General features: G+C 37.8%; 1 protein-coding gene across 1 annotated transcript; it reads right to left on the reverse strand.

The window, feature by feature from the left end:
- Nucleotides 1-19344: 19344 nt before the first annotated feature.
- Nucleotides 19345-21509, reverse strand: LOC113079731 (spermatogenesis-associated serine-rich protein 1-like). The gene is made up of 5 exons (XM_026251935.1): nucleotides 21494-21509; nucleotides 21120-21287; nucleotides 20787-20898; nucleotides 20336-20398; nucleotides 19345-20229 (listed from the first exon to the last, which is right to left on the reverse strand). Exons 1-5 carry the CDS (start codon nucleotides 21507-21509, stop codon nucleotides 20106-20108), a joined length of 483 nt encoding a protein of 160 aa, XP_026107720.1. The 3' UTR covers nucleotides 19345-20105.
- Between the last annotated feature and the right edge of the window lie 2881 nt (nucleotides 21510-24390).

A 24390-nucleotide genomic window follows, 5' to 3' on the forward strand; every position in this document is an offset into this window, starting at 1 on the left:
AGTAAAAAATTACATGACTATCTTTTAAAGACTAGTCTAAGCAGTTTATGTAACCAGCCCCAGTATTCACATTAAATGAGCATATAAATAGAGAGATTTTATTAATGACAGAATTTTTATTTTTGGGTAAACCATGCATTTAAACCAAGATAATTTATTAAATGTAAACTCTGAATAATTAATGACATTAATTACTTATGCCAAAACATTTTGCTATTTATTAACAATCAGTTCATACAATCAATAGTTTTCAGAATCTAAATGTAATATCTTAATGTAATATAAGTATTTGATAATTCATGTATGTATTTTATACTGTTTTGGTGAGTTTTTCTTTCCCGCCCGATGTGAGCTGCACATTGCAGTTTCATCCTTCAGACAGCGAGCATCATGGAGCCAGTGGAGGATGGCTGACTTATTAGCCTCAGTGTGGAATGGTCCTCCTAACAGCACATGGGCTTATCATTTTCCATTACATGGTACAGGCTCTACCTGTGCTCCCTTCAATGAAGAGGTCATTAAAGTATTCCTATTAATCTGTTCCCCCATGAGGCCTTACCAATGTGCTCATATTTCATAAAGTCTCAGATGATACTGCTAAAGCATAATAATAAGCAGACCTAAGAGAAGAAACTAGGAGTTACAGTATGTAGCTACAGCAAGCAGCACGTGGACAACCAGGTTTATAATGATAGAGTCACAGTGCAAAACTGCAACTGCATTTATAAAATCATGACCAGAATTTGGCTCAAGTCTAAAGTTGTTTTCAACATGTTATTTGAGCACCAAATCAGACTATTGGAATGACTTCTGGAGAATCGTGTGACACTGAAGACTGGAATAATAGCTGTTGAAAAAATAAATAACATTTTAAAATATATTAACAGCCTCTTTAATATTACTTTTTTGATCAAAATACATCCAGCCTCGGTGAGCATAAGAGACTTTCAAAAACATATAAAATAAAATCTTACCAACCCTACATTTTGGAATCTGTCAATGTTAGTAACTGTTTCACAGATAAAAAGCTTAGTACAAAACCAAACTCTTGATTTGTGTGTTATAGTAATTGCATTTTATAGCACATTTTACTAGAAACTATTAACAGAACATTGTGTTATATACATACTCATACCCATGCTGGTGAATAACTGTGTGTAAAACAAATGAAGAATATGGTTGCATTAAAAAAAAGCATTTTATCTGACATTAGGCAATATATCTTTCTTTGCAATTCAATGCTAAACTCCCAGAAATGCACTGATGACTCTGTGGACTACCAGGGGGTAGCATCGTGTAAGACGTTGTACAACAGAAGAATATACAGTATATGTCGAACAATCAAGCTTCAAATCAAGTGTTCTTAAGCAAATGCCAGGGCCCTCTAGGAACGTTTCTTCACCTCAGTTTTTCTCTTTGTGTAACAGTGGAACTCGTATTCTCTTTTTTCCGCTACAATAGAATACATGTTCCAGCCGAGCAATTTATCAAGCCACAACATCAATTCAAGCTCCCTTTGTATAGTGAGTGCTTTTAGAGAGGTGGTTACGATAATGGGAAAACATTGTGAAGCAGCGTGAAGTCAAGTTTAGACGTTGTCAGAATGCATAATCACAATACTGAAAATAAGGAAACCCTCTGACACAAAACCTCTTTGGGACATCATTATATATTTCAAACAATATGAAATATATCGGTCTAGGGCATTTTCATTGAGGGCATATTTATAAATGCAGCGATATCCAATGTTCATTGACATACTCTGCAATTTATTTCAGCTTCATCATTTAAAGACACATCCATTAAATCTTCAGACTATCTATTGAAATGTTGTCTTTTTAATCCTTTATCTCATCCTAAGAATTAAGAGCTTTCTTGAGGTATTAAAAAATATAGACAACCTACACAGTAAAGGCCAAGGATGATCTCTGATTCTTTGACTTTTATTCTAGCAATATGTCACAGCATTTTAATGATTTATTGTCCTCTACGAATGCATGAAAGAATCTGTACATTTATCTGCTCTTTATGTCAGTTCAAACACATCACAAAATGAGAATTAAAATTAACTGAGTATTATAACCATTAGATTAGAAAACGTTATTCTTTCTTAAATATTTATTATCCTAGCAAGCAATTTAATTTATTTTAGTCTAAATGGTATTTTAGTTTACTATCTATTTTTTACACATGCATGTAGTCATTGGTTTACTATGACAGCGTCAAGTGCAAATATTAATGCGCCTTTAAACATCCAAATAAATACATATCAAACTAGCTTTTGGATTTCTAGATGCTAAATTTCCCACAGTCATGGGATGCTTCCAAAAAAAGAGACACATAGTATCTATGAAATATTTCAAAACTGTTGACAAACTGTCTGTCAAGACTAGAAAAAAAAAAAATGGTGGGATACCGAGTACAGTTTCTCACCGCTGTTCTCTTAAATTCTAGCGGGGATCAACCTTCTAGAACGTTCCCGTAGGCTAAGATTATATGAATAGAAAACAATCTTTCACTTGTGTCATATATACAGCAACAGAGTGTGACAGATGCCTGGAGCACAGGTCTGGCAGTGTCTGCGGTGACAGCTGCGCATCAAGGTCACATCAAATGATGCTGCTGCTTCATATTTCAAAGAAATGGAACTTTTGGCCCATAAAACTTAATAACACATTTGAATGGGTTCATTATCCTGATGCATTTTTAAATTGTGATTTTGTGAAAATTGTGACTGGGTTAAAAGCAAAACATGTCATATGGGGTACAAAAGCTGTTGAAGTGGAAATAAAGTCTCTCTCTCTCTCTCTCTCTCTCTCTCTCTCTGTCTGTGTGTGTGTGTGTGTGTGTGTTGCAAACTATTATTTTAATTCAAATTATAACAACTAATATTAAATTATAAGAAATTCCCCTAAACCTGGGACAAGAAACCCAAGTGTCAATAATGTAAAAAAAAAAAAAAAGAAATAATAATTAATTAATTAATTATTCTATTTAAAATTGTATTTTTATGATTTAGTGGAATCACTGAAGGACAATGACAGACAAAGCATAATCACTGTAAAAAAATTCTGAAAGTTAAATCTATTATACAAATTATATACAAGCGTATATTTACATATTTCATTGAAGTATTTATATTGTAATAATTGCAACATCATGAATACAAATTGAATTATTTCATTCAATAGAAGCCTTTAGGTTTTAATGGAAAACTAATATGTCCTAAATGTACATCTAATCCATGGAAATAGTGAATAATAACACCATTAATTACAATACGTGTTACATTTAACAGGCCTTCTGTGCCACAAATCCCTCGCAAATAGACCAAGAAAGAACTTTCAAACCAACATTCATGATTTTATGATATTCAACATAATATTTTCGGGAGAAACAAATTTTGATAAATCTTACCATGTGTGACAATACATTATCAATATTAATTATAATTGTAATAACAAAAAATGTAATTATTTCTTTTTTTTAAATGAAACCAAGAGAATAAAAGTACACACACACAGAAAGATATACACATATGATAATAAAATTATTCCAGAAATTATAACAACAAAATATTATATTATAACAAATTGCAAATGAATGAATGAATGAAATATTCTTCTGTGGTCTCACTTGTTTTTTCTTTTTTTTCCCCACCTGAATAACTGTGTCAACACATACAACATGGAATATCGCTTGTGACACTTCTTTGTTAGTATGTTCACTCGTGAGAGAGAAGACCTCTCTAAGCATGTATTTGCAAAGATTTGCTGACCTGGCTTAAGCCAGACTCCTGGGTCGTGTATTTTTAAAGGCTTTCAGCTGATGAAACAACAAAGAAAAGTGCTACAACCGCTCATCAGTGTTGCTGAGAGCAGGGAATGCCCACCGGAAGATTCCCAGGTTGCTCGGTATAGCACTAGATGAATACTCTGCATTTATATATATATATATATATATATATATATATATATATATATATATATATATATATATATATATATATATATATATATATATATATATATATATATATATATATATATATATATATATATATATATATTTATATATATTATTGAGAGAACTCAAACTCAAAACAATTCCCTGAGCTAATTTAGTTGATTGTCTGCTACATGAAGTGTGTCTTGTGCTATACATTAAAGAACACAAGTCCCATTTCAGTAGATTAACAAAAATATTCAAAACAGCACAAATCATCACATTAATATTTTTATTTAATATGTAAAATGCCGGTCTGAATCTGAATCATCAATGGACAAACTCATCTCAAATGACTCACAAAATTGTTTTCAAAGCCACTGCTTTCAATTAAAATATTAAATAGCACTTTCTGTATTATTGTCTGCTGGCAGGAAAATAAAGTGCTGCGTATTTAATGGAAATCAAGTGTAATATTGCCTTCACTCATCCTCAGATTATGGATCAAGACTGGGACTCCAAACACAAGAGACTCGGAAAGAGACAGATGCACGCATGAAGCGGTAAGGGACTGTGACAGGCCACTATTACATATTGAAATATTGCTCCATTCATCCACAGGCTTTATAAGCTCGATGGTTTTCTATTCTGCCTGTTCATACATCACTGTCAGCTGTAGTCTCGATCACAACCTCAATTACTGCTTTTGAAATCTCAACTGAATTGTCCTGCATTCTGCATTCTGCATTCTGCATTCTGTTGGGTGGTCATGCTACAGTACATGTTCTTATAAATGATCGAGCTCTTACAAGAAGGACAGCTCTAATTTTCAACCAGACGGCAAGTATGTCACAAAACATGAGTCTTTTAATGCTGTGGGCTTGGTAACAGTGCATTTGTGCAACAGAGTAAGATACATAAAATGATAGCTAGCCCTAGCTCTAGACAAAGGAGCCAGCCCTTTTATAATAATAATTTAAAAAATACGTTTGTATTGTTTGAATACGTTTGTAGCATAATTTACACCACTGAATTGAGTTTATTATTGTTATTTTATTTATTTATTAAAAAAAATATGTATTTGTTCAGACAAACATTTCAAAAGTGACAGAATGACCCTGTGATACTGTTACTAAACAGATTGAATAAACTAGTGAGAAAAAATCCATTATTGTTGTACACATCGTACTAGTGAGCATGTGATGTTTATTTTCAAGGAGTGTTCAAAAAGTCCACAGAATTAAAAGTGCTTATAGTTCAAAACTTCACGAATGAGAGCACTGCAGCTTTTGCAAGAGGAATTTAGCCTTCGATTCAGCAGAGCAAGAGGTTGCGCTGGAGAAAACGGCATGCTAAATAATTGATTATGTACATAAAAGAATGCAGGAGGAACCAAGGGCAGGAAAGAACCCCAGAAGCCTGTAAATAAATCCACAGCACCTTAGCAGCAGCACGACACTCTAGAATCTGTTTTGTTATCTAGTATAATCCGCAAAATGAGCCCACGAGTGACTGTGGCTTATATAAATCTATTGAGAAAACTGTCAGTCTTCCATGATTGTGGCTATTAAGAATTGTATTAGCTGTGGCACAGCATCTTCATGTGAGATCTCACACGGGTCTTTGGGGACTAAATACAAATACACCACAAACTGCACAGGGAGAGGGGAATTTTATTTTTGTATTATTCATAAAGGATGCCTTCAGAAATTACAGCACACTAAAGCATGCTGTGACAAGTATGTCCTTTGACACAGAGTGTACAAAAAAATATGCATTATGAACTAACTAAACTTAATTTGTCTGCAATTTGTTGCAACAGACAAAAGAGTAAAATATATATTCAAATATATTCAAATTAAGCAATTCATTTCTACGGCGGCCGAGAGAGCTCAACACGCTGCAACTTAAGAAAACACATGCAAATTGAAAAAAACTTCAGCAAATGAAGAAAACATCTTCATCAGTTTGACACCACAAGTGTTGCAAATCATCACAACACATGCATATAATGAAACGCGCTGCAAATCATCACAACACATGCATATAACGAAACACGCTGCAAATCATCACAACACATGCATATAACGAAACGTGCTGCAAATACTTCACAACACATGCATATAATGAAATGTGCTGCAAATCCTCACAGCACATGCACGTTAAGAAACAATTAATGAAGCATTGCAAATTTATTTTCATTAACCTTGAAATTATATTTAGCTGAGGATATTAAAGTTAGCCATCTTAAGTAACGCTTTACATTTAATCATGTCATTATTCAGCTTATTTAAGCTAATAATATCCAAAAAAAAAAAAAAAAAACCTTTCAGTTCACCAACAACTCCACTGACCACTAGCCACTGCATGATAAGCAAATCCCAACCGGGTCCGACACTTTTTGAGGTCTCCTTGAAACATTTCCATTGTGGTCAGTGCTATCTGCAGCGCGTTCCATTATATGCATGTGTTGTGAAGGATTTGCAGCACACTTCGTTATATGCAAGTATTGTGAGATTTTGCAGAGCGTTTCGTTATATGCATGTGTTGTGAAGGATTTGCAGCACACTTCGTTATATGCAAGTATTGTGAGATTTTGCAGAGCGTTTCGTTATATGCATGTGTTGTGAGGATTTGCAGCACGCTTCGTTATATACATGTGTTGTGAAGGATTTGCAGCATGTTTCGTTATATGCATGTGTTGTGATGGATTTGCAGTGCGTTTCTTATAATGTGTTGTGAGATTTTGCAGCGCGTTTCGTTATATGCATGTTTTGTGATGATTTGCAGTGCGTTTCATTATATGCATGTGTTGTGAAGGATTTGCAGTGCGTTTCGTTATATGCATGTGTTGTGAAGGATTTGCAGTGCGTTTCGTTATATGCATGTGTTGTGAAGGATTTGCAGTGCGTTTCGTTATATGCATGTGTTGTGAAGGATTTGCAGTGCGTTTCATTATATGCATGTGTTGTGAAGGATTTGCAGTACGTTTCGTTATATGCATGTGTTGTGAAGGATTTGCAGCGCGTTTCGTTATACAGTATGCATGTGTTGTGAAGAATTTGCAGCGCGTTTTGTTATATGCATGTGTTGTGAAGGATTTGCAGCATGTTTCGTTATATGCATGTGTTGTGATGGATTTGCAGTGCGTTTCTTATATGAATGTGTTGTGAGATTTTGCAGCGCGTTTCGTTATATGCATGTTTTGTGGTGATTTGCAGTGCGTTTCATTATATGCATGTGTTGTGAAGGATTTGCAGTGCGTTTCATTATATGCATGTGTTGTGAAGGATTTGCAGTGCATTTCGTTATATGCATGTGTTGTGAAGGATTTGCAGCGCGTTTCGTTATACAGTATGCATGTGTTGTGAAGGATTTGCAGCGCGTTTTGTTATATGCATGTGTTGTGAAGGATTTGCGGCGCGTTTTGTTATATGCATGTGTTGTGAAGGATTTGCATCACTTGTGTTGTCAAACTGATGAAGATTTATTTTTATTTGCTGGTGTTTTTTCAATTTGCATGTATTTTCTTAAGTTGCAGCGTGTTGAGCTCTCTCGGCCACCGTACATTTCACATAAACATATAAAATGATCTGATTAATTTGTAAAACCGTAATATTGTACAGTAAAAAGAAAATGTGTAAAAGTCACCTAATAAATTCTGAAATGAATATTTATATTAAGAACACCTACATTTTGTGTTTTGTATATGAATAAGTTCAGAAGGCTATTTGAAATTTCATTTCATTGGCTGGAAATATTTAAAATTGCCCTTCCACAAGTCCCATCTACATCTTCTGAAATGTGAAGTGTCAAGACCAATCAAGTTAATAACGGTGAATTGTTTCCTTTCCTTTTCTTTAACATCATGTTGTCAGAAGAAATTGTATTTCAAAATACTGAGATATCAACAAAGTAGGAGATTTTTCCCCCCAGGAAAAATGTTAGACAGATCACAAAATTACCTCTTTCCACTGAGTGATATATAGTGGCTAGATTTCATTGCCTAAATAAATTCCCAAAGCCAATGATGATGACAGTCATTACTCACAAGCATTGTAAAGGCTTTAATATTCCAAAGAGCGACTCAAACTATAGCTCCATGTTGCAGTGTTAACTCGACAGATGGTTGTGCCAGCATGAGTATAATAGTAAATACATGTATCAGAGAAGGCTTGAGCTGCTTCTTATCCATCCAGGTGGACATGGGTATGAAAGTGCACGATTGCATGGATGGGTTATGGGTAACAGACTAGCTTAAATTATGAAGTACAATTGGTGTCTGCAGCAATTAGCTGGCTGTTATCATTTGTAGAACTTCTATACATGGAATACTTTCAACTTAAAGTGTTTCACTTAAGGCTGGATTTTTCCTATTCAAGTTTAATGCACAGAGATAATTACAAGTAATTATTCATAGGTTGACTTATAGATGAGGTTTATCACTGTGGTGCTTTCCCAGTATTGCTGCCATGAGGTGTAAAACTACCCGTTTGCAACAAGTATGTAACACTGGTTTGTTTTTCTCCAAAATTAATCTGATCACTTGAAAAATGATCAGCGAGCAGCATGTACTGTACTTTCTTCTGACACTCTTGGGTACTTTCTTAAGCATTAAAACAAATCATGACATACAGCCATTGTACTGAATTTACCCAGTTGGACATCAAATCAGTTATCTTATTTTACATTCTGTAGAAGCAAGAAAATACAAAAAATGTCCTTGGCACATGATGGTGAGTAAACACATCAGCTACGGTGTGATTGCAGCTCTCCAGCAGACATCCACTCCCACACTTGCCCCAGCCCAGAAATAGATCAAAGAGAATCCAGAAAGTCTTGATTTCCTCTTTGGATGTCCTTATTTACCAGAACAGCAATGAGGAATCAGACTGGAACACCCTGCAGCTCTGATGCATAAAAACTAAATTAACATTTGCTGAGAAACCGTTGAGTGAGGTTAAAGAAACAGAGGCAACTTTTCACTGTGTTCGCCAAAGCACTAAAAGTAAATTGTTGCTCTTCATGTTACTAAAATCATCTTTTCAGTTTCAGTAATAAATCGCATTTGTTCTTCACAAGGTGGACTAATAGTATTTTTTTTTTTGGACCCAATTCATATTTGTAGACAATAGTGGTCTCACCAGCTATATTTGTTTTCCCTCAGCAATCCTTCAAAGAAAAGACAGTCCATTTTTATCACTCAGGCATGTCATACATAATGAAGTATAGTAAGAGTGTGTGAAATAGGATTTCTGACACTCTGAGGAAGAATCGGTGCTGAGCAGATGTCCACAGAGCATGTCATTTGGGGATTAGCAACTCAACGGTGGAAATTAGAACAGATTCCTCAATCTTTCCCACTTAATTCCTCCCTACAACCATATATCATGGTGTCCTGAGTCTGACAGCGTGAGAGGACAAAAGACAACTAAACAGACATGGAATATAAAATCCCTGGGATGATCAGATGCTGAAATGGGAATAAAATAAGAAACGTGAAGTATTAACACCTTATGCATCTAATGCTAAATGCAGTCAGATCATCTGGATCTTAGTCCCATACAGTTCGACCACAACAGCTGATACTTTGCCCTGTCTTCTGCTTTAACATGCAAGCCTGTCCCTATATCATTCAGCAAGGAAAGCCTACTGCGCATCTCAGACATCCGCTCTCAAAACCTATTACCAGAGGAGAGGAGAGCAGGTGCGCGAGCCAATAAGCGAGGAGACCCCACAGCAAGGCGGAGGCTCTGTAATTCACTTTCTCCATCTCCATGAACTTATGCGATTATGATAAACGTGGTATTTTTCTGCAAGGGGGCCGTTTGCAGAGAAGCATTTACAAAACAAAAACGGAGTAGGGCAATGAAAGCCAGACCCAAAGCCAGGCAGCCAGTGCCTTTCTCTTGATTTTCTCATTTGCTTTTATCACTGCTGTCACATGTCCATGGGCTATTCTTTATATCTGGGTAGAAAACAGGCCTGTTTTTAGATTAGCCTCGATTCCATTGCATTAGTGGGGCGTTTTGATTAAGACACCTAACCTGAGGGTGCTGCTGTCTGATAATGAGGTGAAGGGGAGACAAGTGAACTGGCTAGAACAATGCTAGTAACTAGTGATAGAAGAAGCCTTTCTTGACATTCTGCTTATTGTTTTCCAAGAGCTGTAAGCCAAATGTATTTTTTGGAGCTGAAAGATGAGGAGGATTTGAATAATGAAAGCGCAGTCATGACTACAAAAGAGAGCTTGTTATTTTTTGCCTCTTTGCTGGCGGTTGCTATTTGGCAAAACAAGAACTCTGGATGTAAACTCTATAGTGGAGACTCAAATAAACCTCTATTTGAAAATACACTTCAAAAAGAACTATCTTTCACGACTCCTGATCTTGAAAATCTTTATAGTTAATAGAATGAACAAATATAGAACAATTTATATAACTATGAAATTCATACACACACAATATGACACGTACACGTACAAGTACCAACTGTTTTTGTTTTGTTTTGAAGTCTCTCTTTTTTTTTCTGGATCTGGCACTTTGGAACTGGGGTCCAAGATAAAACGACTCCCTTGACATTTCTCTTATTCCCTTCGATGGATTAACAAAATAAGAAAAGGAGCACTGTGATAAACAATAAGACTGAATTAGGATTCAATTTGTAGAGGGATTTTAAACTTGTCTTTTTACTTCGGGTCTTGTCATACAGAGTATTTCAGTAGATTTCAATGAATGCAGACTATCTTCACTTTCTTATTTATTGGAGTGTGTGAAAACCTAAAACATCTGTGGCCTGCTGCATGAAGCTAGCTGAACAAATTTTCAGAGTAGGTTTGGAGTTGACAAAACCAAATAAATCCAACCTGGTTTAGATCAGGTTCAGGGGTCTCACAGAGCTTGGTCTAAACGTTCACTGTCAACTCAGAGTTTGATCCAGAGTTTGTGATTAACTCTAGATCATGTGCACCAGAAAGTGTGACACGTGCAGCAAAAAGTTTGTGAATATTTTAAATAAAAAAAGGAAAAACTAAATAAAAGCAATCCATCTGTACTACAGTGTTATTGGAGACGCGGTGTGTCACGTGACAAGCCTGACACGTCACCATGGAAACAGTAAGGGGAAAGTTCGAAAATAACGGTCGTATTAAAAAAACTCACTCTGGACCGCTGGAGTATTTTAAACTCACCACTGAAAAGGTTAAATAGATGAGTTTTACCCTTTTTGAATCCATTCAGCCGATTTCAGGTGCGGCGGTAGCACTTTTAGCTTAGCATACAACATTGAATCTAATTAGACTGCTAATGAGAGTATAGTTCCTAGCCATATTGGCCTAGAATATCACAACTTTTCATTGCCATGGTAAGTTACCATGGCAACAAACCCCACTCAAAACCAATCCACCTTCTTGAGTTTGCTCAAATTAAATGCAAACTTACCTTGGTAAAAAAAAAAAAAAAAATAGAGCAGGCAACAGGCCTGCTGCTGAGGAAGATGTTTTGATCCGATCCGAGCAGGACGATGCATGCCGGTTCTTCAGTGTGATAAAAAGCTCATTGCTTACTGCCAGCACTATGAGTGCCGGTCCTTCTGACCAATTTTAATAACTTCAGGCATGCTAGATTTAGTAATAATGTAGGCAAGACTGTTTAAGGAATATTCTGGGTTCAATAAAAGTTACGATTAATCATCAGTATTTGTGCAATAATATTGTTAACAGTCCCTTGTTTTCCTGAAAAGAAGAAGATGATGAAGGAACTCAGTTTTTTAAAGCAGAAATGCAAAGTAAGATGTATTTGAAAGAATCTGCTCACTAAGCCTGCATTAAATGGATCAAAAATAGAAGCAGTAATATTGTGAAATATTATTACAATTTAATACAACTATGAATATTTCAGCATTGAAGGATTTGCCCTATTTAAATCCATTGTAAAGTGCCCCATTGTAATTCTAATTTTGTTTTAATTTTTTTAAAGATAATAATGATCAATTGAATATTCCCATGACCTGCTAAGAGACATGCCCACCCACACTGAAGATGGAAAATTGGCTACTTGGGCTAGTTACATTTTTGTGTAATCTGCAAATGATTTTATCCAAAGTGGCACAAAGTGAAAGATAAAAAGACACATTTTATCAGTTCATGCATTCTCTAGGAATCAAACCCATCACCTTGGCATTGCTACCACCATGCTATACTGTTTCCAGATCAGGAACAGTATTGGACATACATGAAAGTGAAAGTGACGTGACATTCAGCCAAGTATGGTGACCCATACTCAGAATTCGTGCTCTGCATTTAACCCATCCAAAGTGCACACACACACAGAGCAGTGAACACACACACACACACTGTGAACATACACCCGGAGCAGTGGGCAGCCATTTATGCTGCGGCGCCCGGGGAGCAGTTGGGGGTTCGATGCCTTGCTCAAGGGCACCTAAGTCATGGTATTGAAGGTGGAGAGAGAACTGTACATGCACTCCCCCACCTGCAATTCCTGAGACTCGAACTCACAACCTTTTGATTGCCAGTCCGACTCGCTAACCATTAGGCCACGACTTCCCATACATCATTGGTATGCAGCTGCTCATAAGCTTTAAGCATAGAGTATTAAGTTTAAAAGTGCTACGGAAAAGGGTTACACAGTCTACAAGAGATAAACTGGTGTTTGGGAAGGAAAGTAGCTCCTCGGGGCATTTTCATTAGGCCTCCTCTCAGCTCAAGCCAGCCCAGACACGGGTTAGTACTTCTTCCATGTCCTCACACATCCAGTTGGGCTTGCGGAAACACAGTAAATGTGCTACCTTCGGGGAGTTCTGGAAGTGCAGTGAGTAAAAGATGAAAGTGGAAGCAGGAATGGCCTGATGCAACCAGCCACTGTACGCTGATGACAATGCAGCTCCCGATGTAGCACCAGCGATGCAGAGTGGTGATTCAAAATGTGCTAACAGCTTGATGGAGACCCAGAGAGAAGTCAAATCTTGTTCTCACACTTGTGCACTCACACTGTGCTCATTATCACCCATAGCACAGGAGGAGGAGCAACTAAATGACAGAGGTTACACATGCACCTAATAAGCAGATTTGTAAATGTCCATTTCATAAACACGAGTAAGAAGTCATGCAATCTGCAAAGTAATTTGTTCTTTATGCATGCAATGGCAATAATAAATCCAATGTAAAAGCTTTGGATAAAAGCTTCTGCCTAATTAATAAAATGCCTAATGCACAAAATATGCTCAAATGCCGGTTTAATATAATATAATTCAACACAAAAAAACACCTACTGTACATATTACATGAGAGGTTGAGTTAGTTAAAATATTTCCATGATTTACCAAACTCATAATCAGATCATTCAAACTGCTTTATCGTTATTATTTTATTTGTATTTCCTTTCTTTATGCACCCCTCTATGATGTGAGCATTGCACTCAAAGTGTAGAGTAAAAGTGTTTATAAATGCAAAAAAAAAAGAAAGAAATGTAATTGAAATGAGTATGAGTAGTATATACACATTCACAGCATTCATAAGACTTTAGGCAGACAAGAAGTCTGTTGTTTCATTGGAAGAGCAAGTTATTATATTTAGATTAAAGACTACAAGGTAATTATCATTTTTATTAAAACATATGCATATATGAATTGTTTGCTATAAGAAAATACCATGGATTGAGATAATAGAAAGATTAAAATTTCACTACTTTTGGATTGAAATAAAGTGCAAAAACAAGATTCCAGGAGAAATAATGCAGTGAAGTAATTTCATAACTGTCTATAACAGCATATTATTGGTTGAATCAGGAAAAGAAAAAGCAAAGGATATCTCTACACTACAAGACCAGAGTAACATCAACCACCAAAGAAAGAATGACTCAAGCGATGTACTGTATATTATTTGCAGCATAACCTCATTGCTTATCTACACATATGCATTAACCTTCATTAAATGTGGTCAAAGTCCATCCTAGACCACCGTTAAATGTACAGTATTTTCAGTCATCCACGCATTATCACAATGCACTGTGTCAATGTGACCAAGTGCAACTGTGATTTACTCAAACATACTCGATTCAACTTCTTACTTCTGAAGAAATTACTGCATTTTATGGCTTCTTTGTAGTATTGATTATCAGTGCATTTCTATCAAGGTGAACTTGCAGCATGTCTAAGGACTCTATTTAATTGTCTACAGTAGCTGTATATTCAGAAGGCTGACTGCTGGCTTCACTTACCACTAAAGCTAAATTAAAAAGCACAGGCCATAAGTGAATGCAGGGGAATGGAGCGAAATAACAAAAGACACCAAGAGTGGATCGTCAGAGAAGAGGAGGTATGAGCTCTGCGAGCATTGCGGGCTGAAGATAAAGTGCTGATCCAGCAGACAGTGTCCTGCACAGATTGGCTCATGCGATGGACAAATTAGAGCAGTGCCCAGACACATGGTGCAGCTCCAGCTGGGTTTGACTTCGCAAGGCCTGTGGCGCATTCAATTTAAACACTCAGTTAAATAAACTGAAATTAAGATTCTGATCTTCTGAAAGGCCTCTTGGGTTCGTGTGGAACACAAAAGGAGATTTAGCAGAATGTCTAATTCTAAAGTCAGAATTATTATAAACACAATTCTGAAAACAAAAAAAAACATGATTACTATTTTTATGGCATGGCAGAGAGAGAGAGAAAAAAAGAGAAATTGCAGAGTTTATACAGTATACAGTATTCAGAATTGCGAGAAACAAAGTCCAAATTGTGAGTTAAAATGGCAGAATTACCTTTTTAATTAATTAATTTATTTATTTAAATCGTGGTGGGGAAAAAACCTTCCATTTCTCAGACATTATGCAAGTTCTAACAGTTCCACAAGAATCAATGCAAAAGGGGTTTAGATAATTATATGTATGAAGTAAATGATGAATGAATTTTCTTAATATCTTATTCAACTTTGCTTAAATGCATTTTGTTTTAAGGATGTTCCAATAGATTCTGATTCTCAAATGCAAACAGAAATTGAACACTGTCATCTAGTGGTTGCATCTATAAAAACAACTTTTCACTTGTTCATTGCCTCCACTGATCAAATCAATGTACAAATCAGAGAATAAAAACAGCTGTCAGGTTGATATGTTAATTTATGACCTTTTGCATTAACGTGCATTAGAGTTTGCACTGACCTCACTAACATGTGAACAAATTAAGCTTAAGACTTTTGGTGACCCATGCTAATGACAATTAACCATCTAAATTAAATGTAAAATTATATTTACTGAACACAGGTCAGGAGACCACGATCATGCATTGGTACATTTCCTTGGCTTTATTTAATCCATACAATAGCCTTGTTTAGAAAGTGCTGATAGTTTATCAGGAGGCACTCTACTTTTGTCAGTATACAGCAGTACCACTGTCAGAAACAAATCCTTACTGTCAGGTTCTTGGTAAGGGAGGAACTCCGGTGCAGACAGGGATTCTCAAACAAAGGGTTTATAACAAAAAGGGGAAAACAAAACCCACGAGGGGGAAAACAACAGCTAGGGCAGGAACTAAACAACTTAACAGGGCAGGATTGATAAGACAAACAAACTCTTGACACTAACTACAAACACTCACGGTAATACAAGGACTTCAGAGGGTACAGCACAATCTCACACACGATCACATAAGTAGAACACATCTGAGAAACACAATGAACCGACGCAGGACAGAGCACACTAGGAGATCTAAATAGGGGGAACAATTAAGACACGACAGGTGTTACAGATAGGACAATCACGACACGACTAGGATAACAAGGGGGGCGGGGCAAGGGAACGAGACAACACAAGCACATGGCCCAAAGACAAGGCCATGCGCTTGTACACAAAACACGGGTCTGTCATGATCCTGCCTCAAGACTAGGAAAAAAAAATCAAGGACACGAGGGCAGAATCATGACAGAACCCCTCCCTTAAGGAGTGGCTTCCAGACGCTCCTCAAGGGAACATCAAACACGGGACACGACTGACATGACAGACTGGGACACAGACACAAACCAACAGGACATGACAAATAACAACAAAGGCAAACATGAGTACACAACGGCAGGGTTGGGGTGACGAATAAAAAAAAAACAAACAGGGAAGGGGAGGGGGCGGGACCACAAAGTTCATGGGGGACAGACCAGGGCGGGTGGGTGGGGTAGGAATCCTAGGAGGACAGGACGAAGGCTGACGACGGGGGGTACGGGCAGGTCTGGGTGGTGAGGGGCGGGGAGGGTTCTCGGGATAACTGACAGGAGCAGACACAGGACGCGGGGCAACATCAACAGGACGAGGGGCGACTACATCTACAGGACGAGGGGCGACTACATCTACAGGACGAGGGGCGACTACATCTACAGGACGAGGGGCGACTACATCTACAGGACGAGGGGCGACTACATCTACAGGACGAGGGGCGACTACATCTACAGGGCACGGGGATACAACATCTACTGGACACGGGGGCACATCAACGGGACACGGGGAGACAACGGCTGGACACTTAGGACTTCTGGGGACAGGGTCAGGGGACAAAACAGGACTGACGGGGACTTCTAAAATTTGGACAAGACGGGACAAATAATCAGAAAAAGCTTTAGCAGCTAGGATAATAGGCAGCTCCTTATGGGATGAGACCGACTGTACAAGAGTCTTTGCTGCAGAGTCGGCCGCGGCTCTCTCCTCCGCTCTCACGACTGCAGCTCTCTTCTTTGCCGGCTCGGGCACGCTCACTGTTGCTGGCTCGGGCACGCTCACCGCTGCTGGCTCGGGCACACCAGCTCTCTCCGCTGCTGGCACGGGCACGCCAGCTCTCTCCGCTGCTGGCACGGGCACGCCAGCTCTCTCCGCTGCTGGCACGGGCACGCCAGCTCTCTCCGCTGCTGGCACGGGCACGCCAGCTCTCACCGCTGCTGGCACGGGCACGCTCACTGCTGCTGACTCGGGAGGAGACAGGGTCACAGGACCGGCAGGCCCCTTCTTCCTCTTCCTCCTCGGGCGCGGTGCAGAGGCTACAGCTGGGTCAGAGGCGGGTTGGGGGAGTTTGGTCTCGGACAGGGCAGACTCGGACGCCGAAGACTCTGAAGCCGACTCCCATGAAAACCGTCTCCCTCGCTTGTTGGGGAGACTGAAGGTAGTGGGAGGTGCCTCAGGACTCTGGGGGGGACTTGCCTGATCCCCCAGGGTTGCCACGGCCAGGACACGACCCTCTGGGACCGTGGGCAGCTGGGTAGGTGGGGACCTCTGGGGCTCCTCCTCTCGCCCGCTCGCTCCGGAACGACCTCCCCTGGTCCCCCGGAACACCACAAGGCGAGAGCCCTCAAAACAAACTCGCTGGCTGGCTGATGTCATCCAGCATTGCCTCCTGTCTGCTGAGTTCCTTTTTGGTCGGTTCATTCTGTCAGGTTCTTGGTAAGGGAGGAACTCAGGTGCAGACAGGGATTCTCAAACAAAGGGTTTATAACAAAAAGGGGAAAACAAAACCCACGAGGGGGAAAACAACAGCTAGGGCAGGAACTAAACAACTTAACAGGGCAGGATTGATAAGACAAACAAACTCTTGACACTAACTACAAACACTCACGGTAATACAAGGACTTCAGAGGGTACAGCACAATCTCACACACGATCACATAAGTAGAACACATCTGAGAAACACAATGAACCAACGCAGGACAGAGCACACTAGGAGATCTAAATAGGGGGAACAATTAAGACACGACAGGTGTTACAGATAGGACAATCACGACACGACTAGGATAACAAGGGGGGCGGGGCAAGGGAACGAGACAACACAAGCACATGGCCCAAAGACAAGGCCATGCGCTTGTACACAAAACACGGGTCTGTCATGATCCTGCCTCAAGACTAGGAAAAAATCAAGGACACGAGGGCAGAATCATGACACTTACAGAATGCTGTGTAGGGCGTTTTTCTCTGATGGCAAAGGATCAATGAGTGATCATGAGTAAATCAATACACACTGAGGATGGTCCAATGAAAAAGTGTACTCTACGTCTGTGGTCTGGAATAGAAATCACCTAAATTCAACAAACAGCCAATCAGAAAATCTCTAAATTAGTCTTTAAAGATGCATTAAAAGAAATATATAAAGAAATACATGTATTGGTGGCATTACACCAACTGCAAATTAACATCTCCCACTGTATGCTCAATTGCTCCTCTTGTATTCTGAATGCTTTTACTCCAAAAAAGTATATCAAATTAGTATGCTATAAGTGATGCAAGATCTCTGATGCGCTCTGTGCACTTTTGTACCAGGGATTTGTCTTCCTCTTTTCAACATAAATGCGCTCAGAATCTGATCTGTAGAGTTTAGAAACTCTCAAAGGAGCTTGTCACTGGCTTTAAAGATTGTCACGTTAAAAGTGTTACTAGGCGAAAAGCCATTCTTGAAATGTCATGAGGCTCTAGCCCGTCAGAAAAAAATTTAATAATTTCTTCACATAATATCAAAAAGTCAGTTTGAACATGTGAAAAATGTTTCATGGGCTCCACCAATGGCATTCTTGATCTACCCTCAATTCAACTTAAAATCTACAATTCAAATCTTAAGAAGAGACAAAATGGTAAACAAATATCTAGAGAAATGAACGTCATTGCCTTTAAATGGCCTACAAATGGACACAAATAGTCATTCTTGTTGTTTTTAACCACTGTGTTCTGTTGTCTTGTTACCAAAGAAATTGCATACTGACTCGTTCATGCATACTAAATTGGGTTACCCTGAAGGCCCAGGTCTGGTGCTCAAATGCTCAAATTTCCACAAAACAACACTTTACTTATCTTCACAGAACTGTTTTCCACTTTTTGAGTACAGGAACTAAAACTCTGGAAACGGCTCCCTCTTGTGACTGTGGTGTGAATAAAGAGGGAAAACAATTCTAAGCAACACCCAAAGTATGCAAGACAAGGTAATACCTGCATGGTGTTATGCAAGGTTCAGAATGCCAAATTGCTTCAGGTGGTCCCAGAACCCCCAAATGTATCTGCACAAGGCTGGAGTAAATAGACACAGCATTCAACCTGTCTCACTTTCTCATTCGTTACTTTCATTGTCCTTAATGCAAAAAATGACATACACTAAAAAAGGTTTTACTGAGGTTTCCAACACATTAATGAAATGATTTAACATCTTCCCTAATGGCCCCCAAATTTGTGGTCTATCTAAATATGAAAGACACTGTGGGCTGGTATAACCCTGTGGGTAGATTTAATGGACATTTTATAGCGTTATCAGAGAGAAAAAATAGAATCTATCTCTACTGCAGAACCATGATACAAGTTAAGACTAATATATACAAATTATCAAAGTATGCTGTGTGAGTTCAGAGAAAGTATGCAAACAAATGCTGACATACAGTCTGTACAGTGTTGATAAGCTCATATTAATGTTTTATTCATCTGCCCTTTGAATGAATCATATGGACAATGAATATTCAGCAAACGACCCTAAATAAAAACACAACAGATGGTCCACCACAGAAATTCTTGCAAAAGCAAATAAGCCCAATATAAAATATTATTTAAAATGCTTTCAAGCAAGTTAAGCTTGATCCTCATTTTATGAAATAACAGTTTGTGAACAGTTATTTTGCTATTAGATTGCATGGTTCAGTGCAAGAACGAACTGACTATAATACAACTTGCTAATTATATTTTACTGGGTATGAATGATACAATACTGTGAATTCAGATTGTGATGAAACGAGAAGAGTGAAAGAGATTCTGTTCCTCTTTTATTAACAATTATAAACATCTTGCCCACACAATCATTTTAACTGTTTCCTATTCTGTCCAGCAATTACATTTTGGCACAGTGAAAAGACATGCATTTGTCTTTGTCAGGGAATTAAGGAAAATCTCCAACTAATAAGGCAAAAAAAAAAGAAAAGAAGTAATTGTTCTCTCTGTCTAAAGCCCAAAACAAATTTAACCTGATTCAACCCTTTCCAATATGAAGTTCTTGGGCTAGACCATAAAGATCTAAATATTGTAAGATATAATCAATGGAAAACCATGAGGTATAGTGTTGAAGGAAAGAAAAGACAAAAATATGTCTAATAAAATAGCAAAGAATAACAACAATAAATATGTAAGCATGGTTTGACACCTTCCAAATTAGGTGTCCAGCAAAACTGTCCTGTCATAGATGTCTGGTGCTGGTCTCCAGCTGCTCAACCTCTTGACTTCAAGAATGTCCTCCTCTCGAGCAAGACTTTCATGTTTCTCTGCATACGGTGGACTGTAAAAACATACAGTACATGCACCTTAAGAAACTCTGAAGATATTTCATATCAGCGATGAAGTTGTATGGTGCAGGCCACCATAATAATATTTCTTTTACCTACCTGATGTGTTTTGTGCTGGGTTTTAGGTCAGTAAATGGTTTAAATGTGGCAAAAGGCTTGGACCTGAAGTAATATACAAGTAAATATGTTAGAAAAAATATCTGTTTGTGCTCTTATTTTGAAGCTTTTTTCTCCTCGTTTTTGTCTTGCAGATGTTTCTAGTTAATTAGTCTTGTTAAATCATTTGTTTCTTGTGTATTTATAGCCTTTGTGTTTTTCTTTTCTTTGAACATCAACCTACAGTGTGCTGTGAAAGTCTAAGTTGTTGGCTGTGTGTATACTCAGTTTCAGTGGGGAGTTTTTAAACATTCTAGGCCTACTTTGATATATCCCTTCACAGAAAGTGGAACAAAGGGTGTTTTTATGTTCATTAATTTGCAATAAAACATGGCTACAGTCCCATCCTTTTGGTCTATCTTACTGCATCTGCCGTAAGCATGTTGGTACTTACCCAAAAGTGGCTGTGCGCAGTGATGATTCATATTTATGAAAGTCAGAGCTGTACTCAGGGACTAGAAATGGTCTGACCTTTGTTGAAGGGTAGATGCTGCATTTGTCTGTGGCTGAAAAAACAAGAAGATATGGTTTATTAAAGTTTAAAGTACCTCAGACTACAAATGTTTCGAACAATGTGCTGCACTGAAAAAAAATGATAAATTACCCATGACCTAAAACAATAAGGGCTGCACTGACTACACATTACTAAATACAATTTATCTTTATGTGAGTGGTTAAGAACAATAGCAGCAAGTAACGTTATTAGCATTGATAAATTAGCTCTTACCCTGCTTTTTCCTCCCTATGAATGATTCCAGGGAATTTTCTGAAATGCATCCCGTGCTTCTTTTATGAATAATGCCATCCATAAAACATCTCTTTCCAGTGTGATAGGTCTTGGGCTGTCCAATGTTTGGATAAAAGCTCCACTCCGATACAGTAACTCTATTAGCCTCTAAATGGACATGCCAATAAACATAAAAAATTCTGAAAAATTATCTCAGAATCTAGCAGCAAATTCCAGTAAAAATAGAGTTAAAAGTGTCTTAGATGTTACAGCCATAGTGATTACTCTAATGAAGTCATAGGAAAGTTTTCATGTGCAGCTGCCACTAGAGATATTTTATTAATACTTGAACAGATGATCAAAGCCTGACTCACGTGGGACGGGTCTCATCAGTTTCCTTTCATTGAGAAACTTTATGTCTTTGATGTGTGGAAATGGGGCATCACTGTATCGTGGTTCAGGTATCCAGCGCAAATGGGATTTCCAGTCAAGGTCACATCTAAAACCATTGATAACATATTAATATAGTGTATTGATTCAAGTTAAGCAATAAAAATGTGACACTTTGCTTCTACAGCTTCAAACACTGAAGGAAAAGTTGAAAAGCTGTCATTCAAGTAACTGCAGTTGAATCCGTTTTAATACTTTAGGGGATAGAAACTTATTCATGAAATAGTTACTCAGTGAGAACAGGGTCAATGTGTCTAATGTGAGGCTTGAAGTCCTGCTCTGTTCCAAAACTCCAGAATGAGTCACCGAAGTCTGTGTGTTTCTTCATATCTGTGTATGTGACCATCACATTTCACTATAAGTGATGAGAAAAGAAAAATAATTAATTAAATGTAATTTTTTTTAACTTAAATGTAGGTCTAAGGCTTGTGTTGTAAATAAGTATTTCTATGAAAAGGACACACAAGATTTTCAGAAATAGTGCTAATTTAAAGCAAAAAATAGACTATAGTCTGATACAAATGCACTAGTCTATAAATTGATCGTAGCCTATATATTTGTTCAGTTATTCACTTAGGCTACTTACTTGCTGATATGCATTATTTATTTATATAGTAATGTTGTTGGTCTCTTTGTTTGTAACATTACAAAAATTAATGAAACATTTGAATTTGAACTGATTTTAGCGTGTCGAAACGCAAGATGGCGCAAGAATATTCTAATTATTAGAAGTTATAGGCCTATATATAAACGTCTTAATAATATAATATTAAGACATATGATATTTAACATAATAATGTGTGTTAAGCCTATATATATATATATATATATATATATATATATATATATATATATATACATAGCCTATATATATATATATATATATATATATATATATATATATATATATATATATATATATATATATATATATATATACGAGATATATAGGCCTAGATACAGTAGATAGATAGATAAATAGATGGATACTTTTATATATTTTGTAAATTAAATAGGCTACTGTTGGAACGGATACTCAAACTGATTATTGAGTATGCCACTGGAACATAACAGGCTAGAGGAAGTGGATTCAAAAATTGTAAATATATATTTAAAAAAAAGACTATAAAATTACTAGAACCAGAGTGAGGTTTCTGAACTCAATGCAGACGAAATATAGAAAGTGGCTTGTCACGATGAGGACTGACTTTGAAATTAAAACATTTTATAAATATCTGACTGAGTTATTTATAGCTGAGAAAACTTATAAAAGAGGAATATTTTTAAAATGAGCCTCTTCTTTCAGTCAGGGCATAGCTAGTTGTTATTGCTTAAAACATACATCATAGGCCATATATTTCTGTTTATAATGCAGTCTATAAGAAATACATGAGTTATGGTTTAAGAACAACTGGTTTTAGGGGTAGTGAGTGATTAACTACATGAAATGGTAGGCCTACCTTTGTATTTAATTTAATCTAATTTAATTTCAAAGCGTATATGTCGTTGTTTTAAAAAGTAGTGGGAGGTAATGTTTAGGACATGCTTTGACCTAGTGTCTGATCTGAGAGAGAGAGAGCGAGAGAGAGAGAGAGAGAGAGAGAGAGAGAGAGAGCTCTTTAAATCCACCTGTTAGCCGGCACACATTCTTGCACCTTCTGTTTGAGAAGGTGAACTGATCGCCAGGACCGTATGTTAGTGCATTAACTCAAAGTTCTGCATTTCCAAAGTCGTCACCGTTTACAGTCTCCATCTTTAATGGACTATCACTGCCGACGACACCATACGGGACGATGTTAATGCATCATTTGCTTAACCGTCCACAAATGGCTTGATCTCGCGGGGATTTCGCCACACAGTGCTGCAACTCGCTCAAAATCGACAAACCACTGGACTTTTTTTTATCATTTTTTTTTTATTGATTCGTGAATGTGGCAAAGCGTCTGCACTGAACTAGACTCGAGGTTTGCAACACATTTGTTGCAAATATTTTGATGAAGAACACGATGCGCTCCCTCTCGCGTGCCCCGTAACTGCTTCCATTCATTCATTCAGTCCAGTTTGGCTCGAGCACCGTCTTCTCTCCTGGAGATTTTCCTTCCAGTTTCCTCTCAATTATGTTCACTTTCGCTGCCTTTTGCTATATGCTTTCCCTTGTCCTCTGTGCTTCTCTCATCTTCTTCGCGATCTGGCATGTAAGTGTTTGCATCTTTGGCGTGCTTTGTGGAAATATAGACTACTGCTGCAGAATGGCATATGCATGTGTTAGAGCAGAGATTGCTGCATCAGAACAAACTGTTCAACACCAGATCAAAGCCTTTTTGATATTATCAATGTCTCTTTCATGTCTTACATAACCAAACTAAATCACTGATTATCATTTGAGTGTAAATTGATTGTGAAATTAGACTTGGGTGACAGGCGTATTTCCTGACTTGGTGGCACCAGCTTGTGTCAGGGAAGTCTTTTGCACACCTTTTTTGGTTTTCCCACAGCTCTAGTGGCCAAAACACCTTTTCTGGGTTGTTTCAGATTCTTTTTTTATCCACACATACCTGCATTAAACCCCATTTACAGTTCAACTGAATGAACAACGGTCAATGTTATTTTCCAGTAGCAGTTTGTGCCTGACCTGTTTTGATGTTATGCTGTCCTTTATGCCTGTGCACTTTATGCAAGGTGTAACACTGTTTTGTTTTTTTTCCTTGAGGACAGCTGCATTAAAAGCACTCGCTCACACTCACAGCACTGCAAGACTGCTCTAGATTTGGGTCAGCACAGTCGTTTGCCCTAGGCTTGCTTTTGCATAGCAACAGACATT

Source organism: Carassius auratus, unplaced genomic scaffold (assembly GCF_003368295.1).
Source record: "Carassius auratus strain Wakin unplaced genomic scaffold, ASM336829v1 scaf_tig00029036, whole genome shotgun sequence".
Lineage (NCBI taxonomy): Eukaryota > Metazoa > Chordata > Actinopteri > Cypriniformes > Cyprinidae > Carassius > Carassius auratus.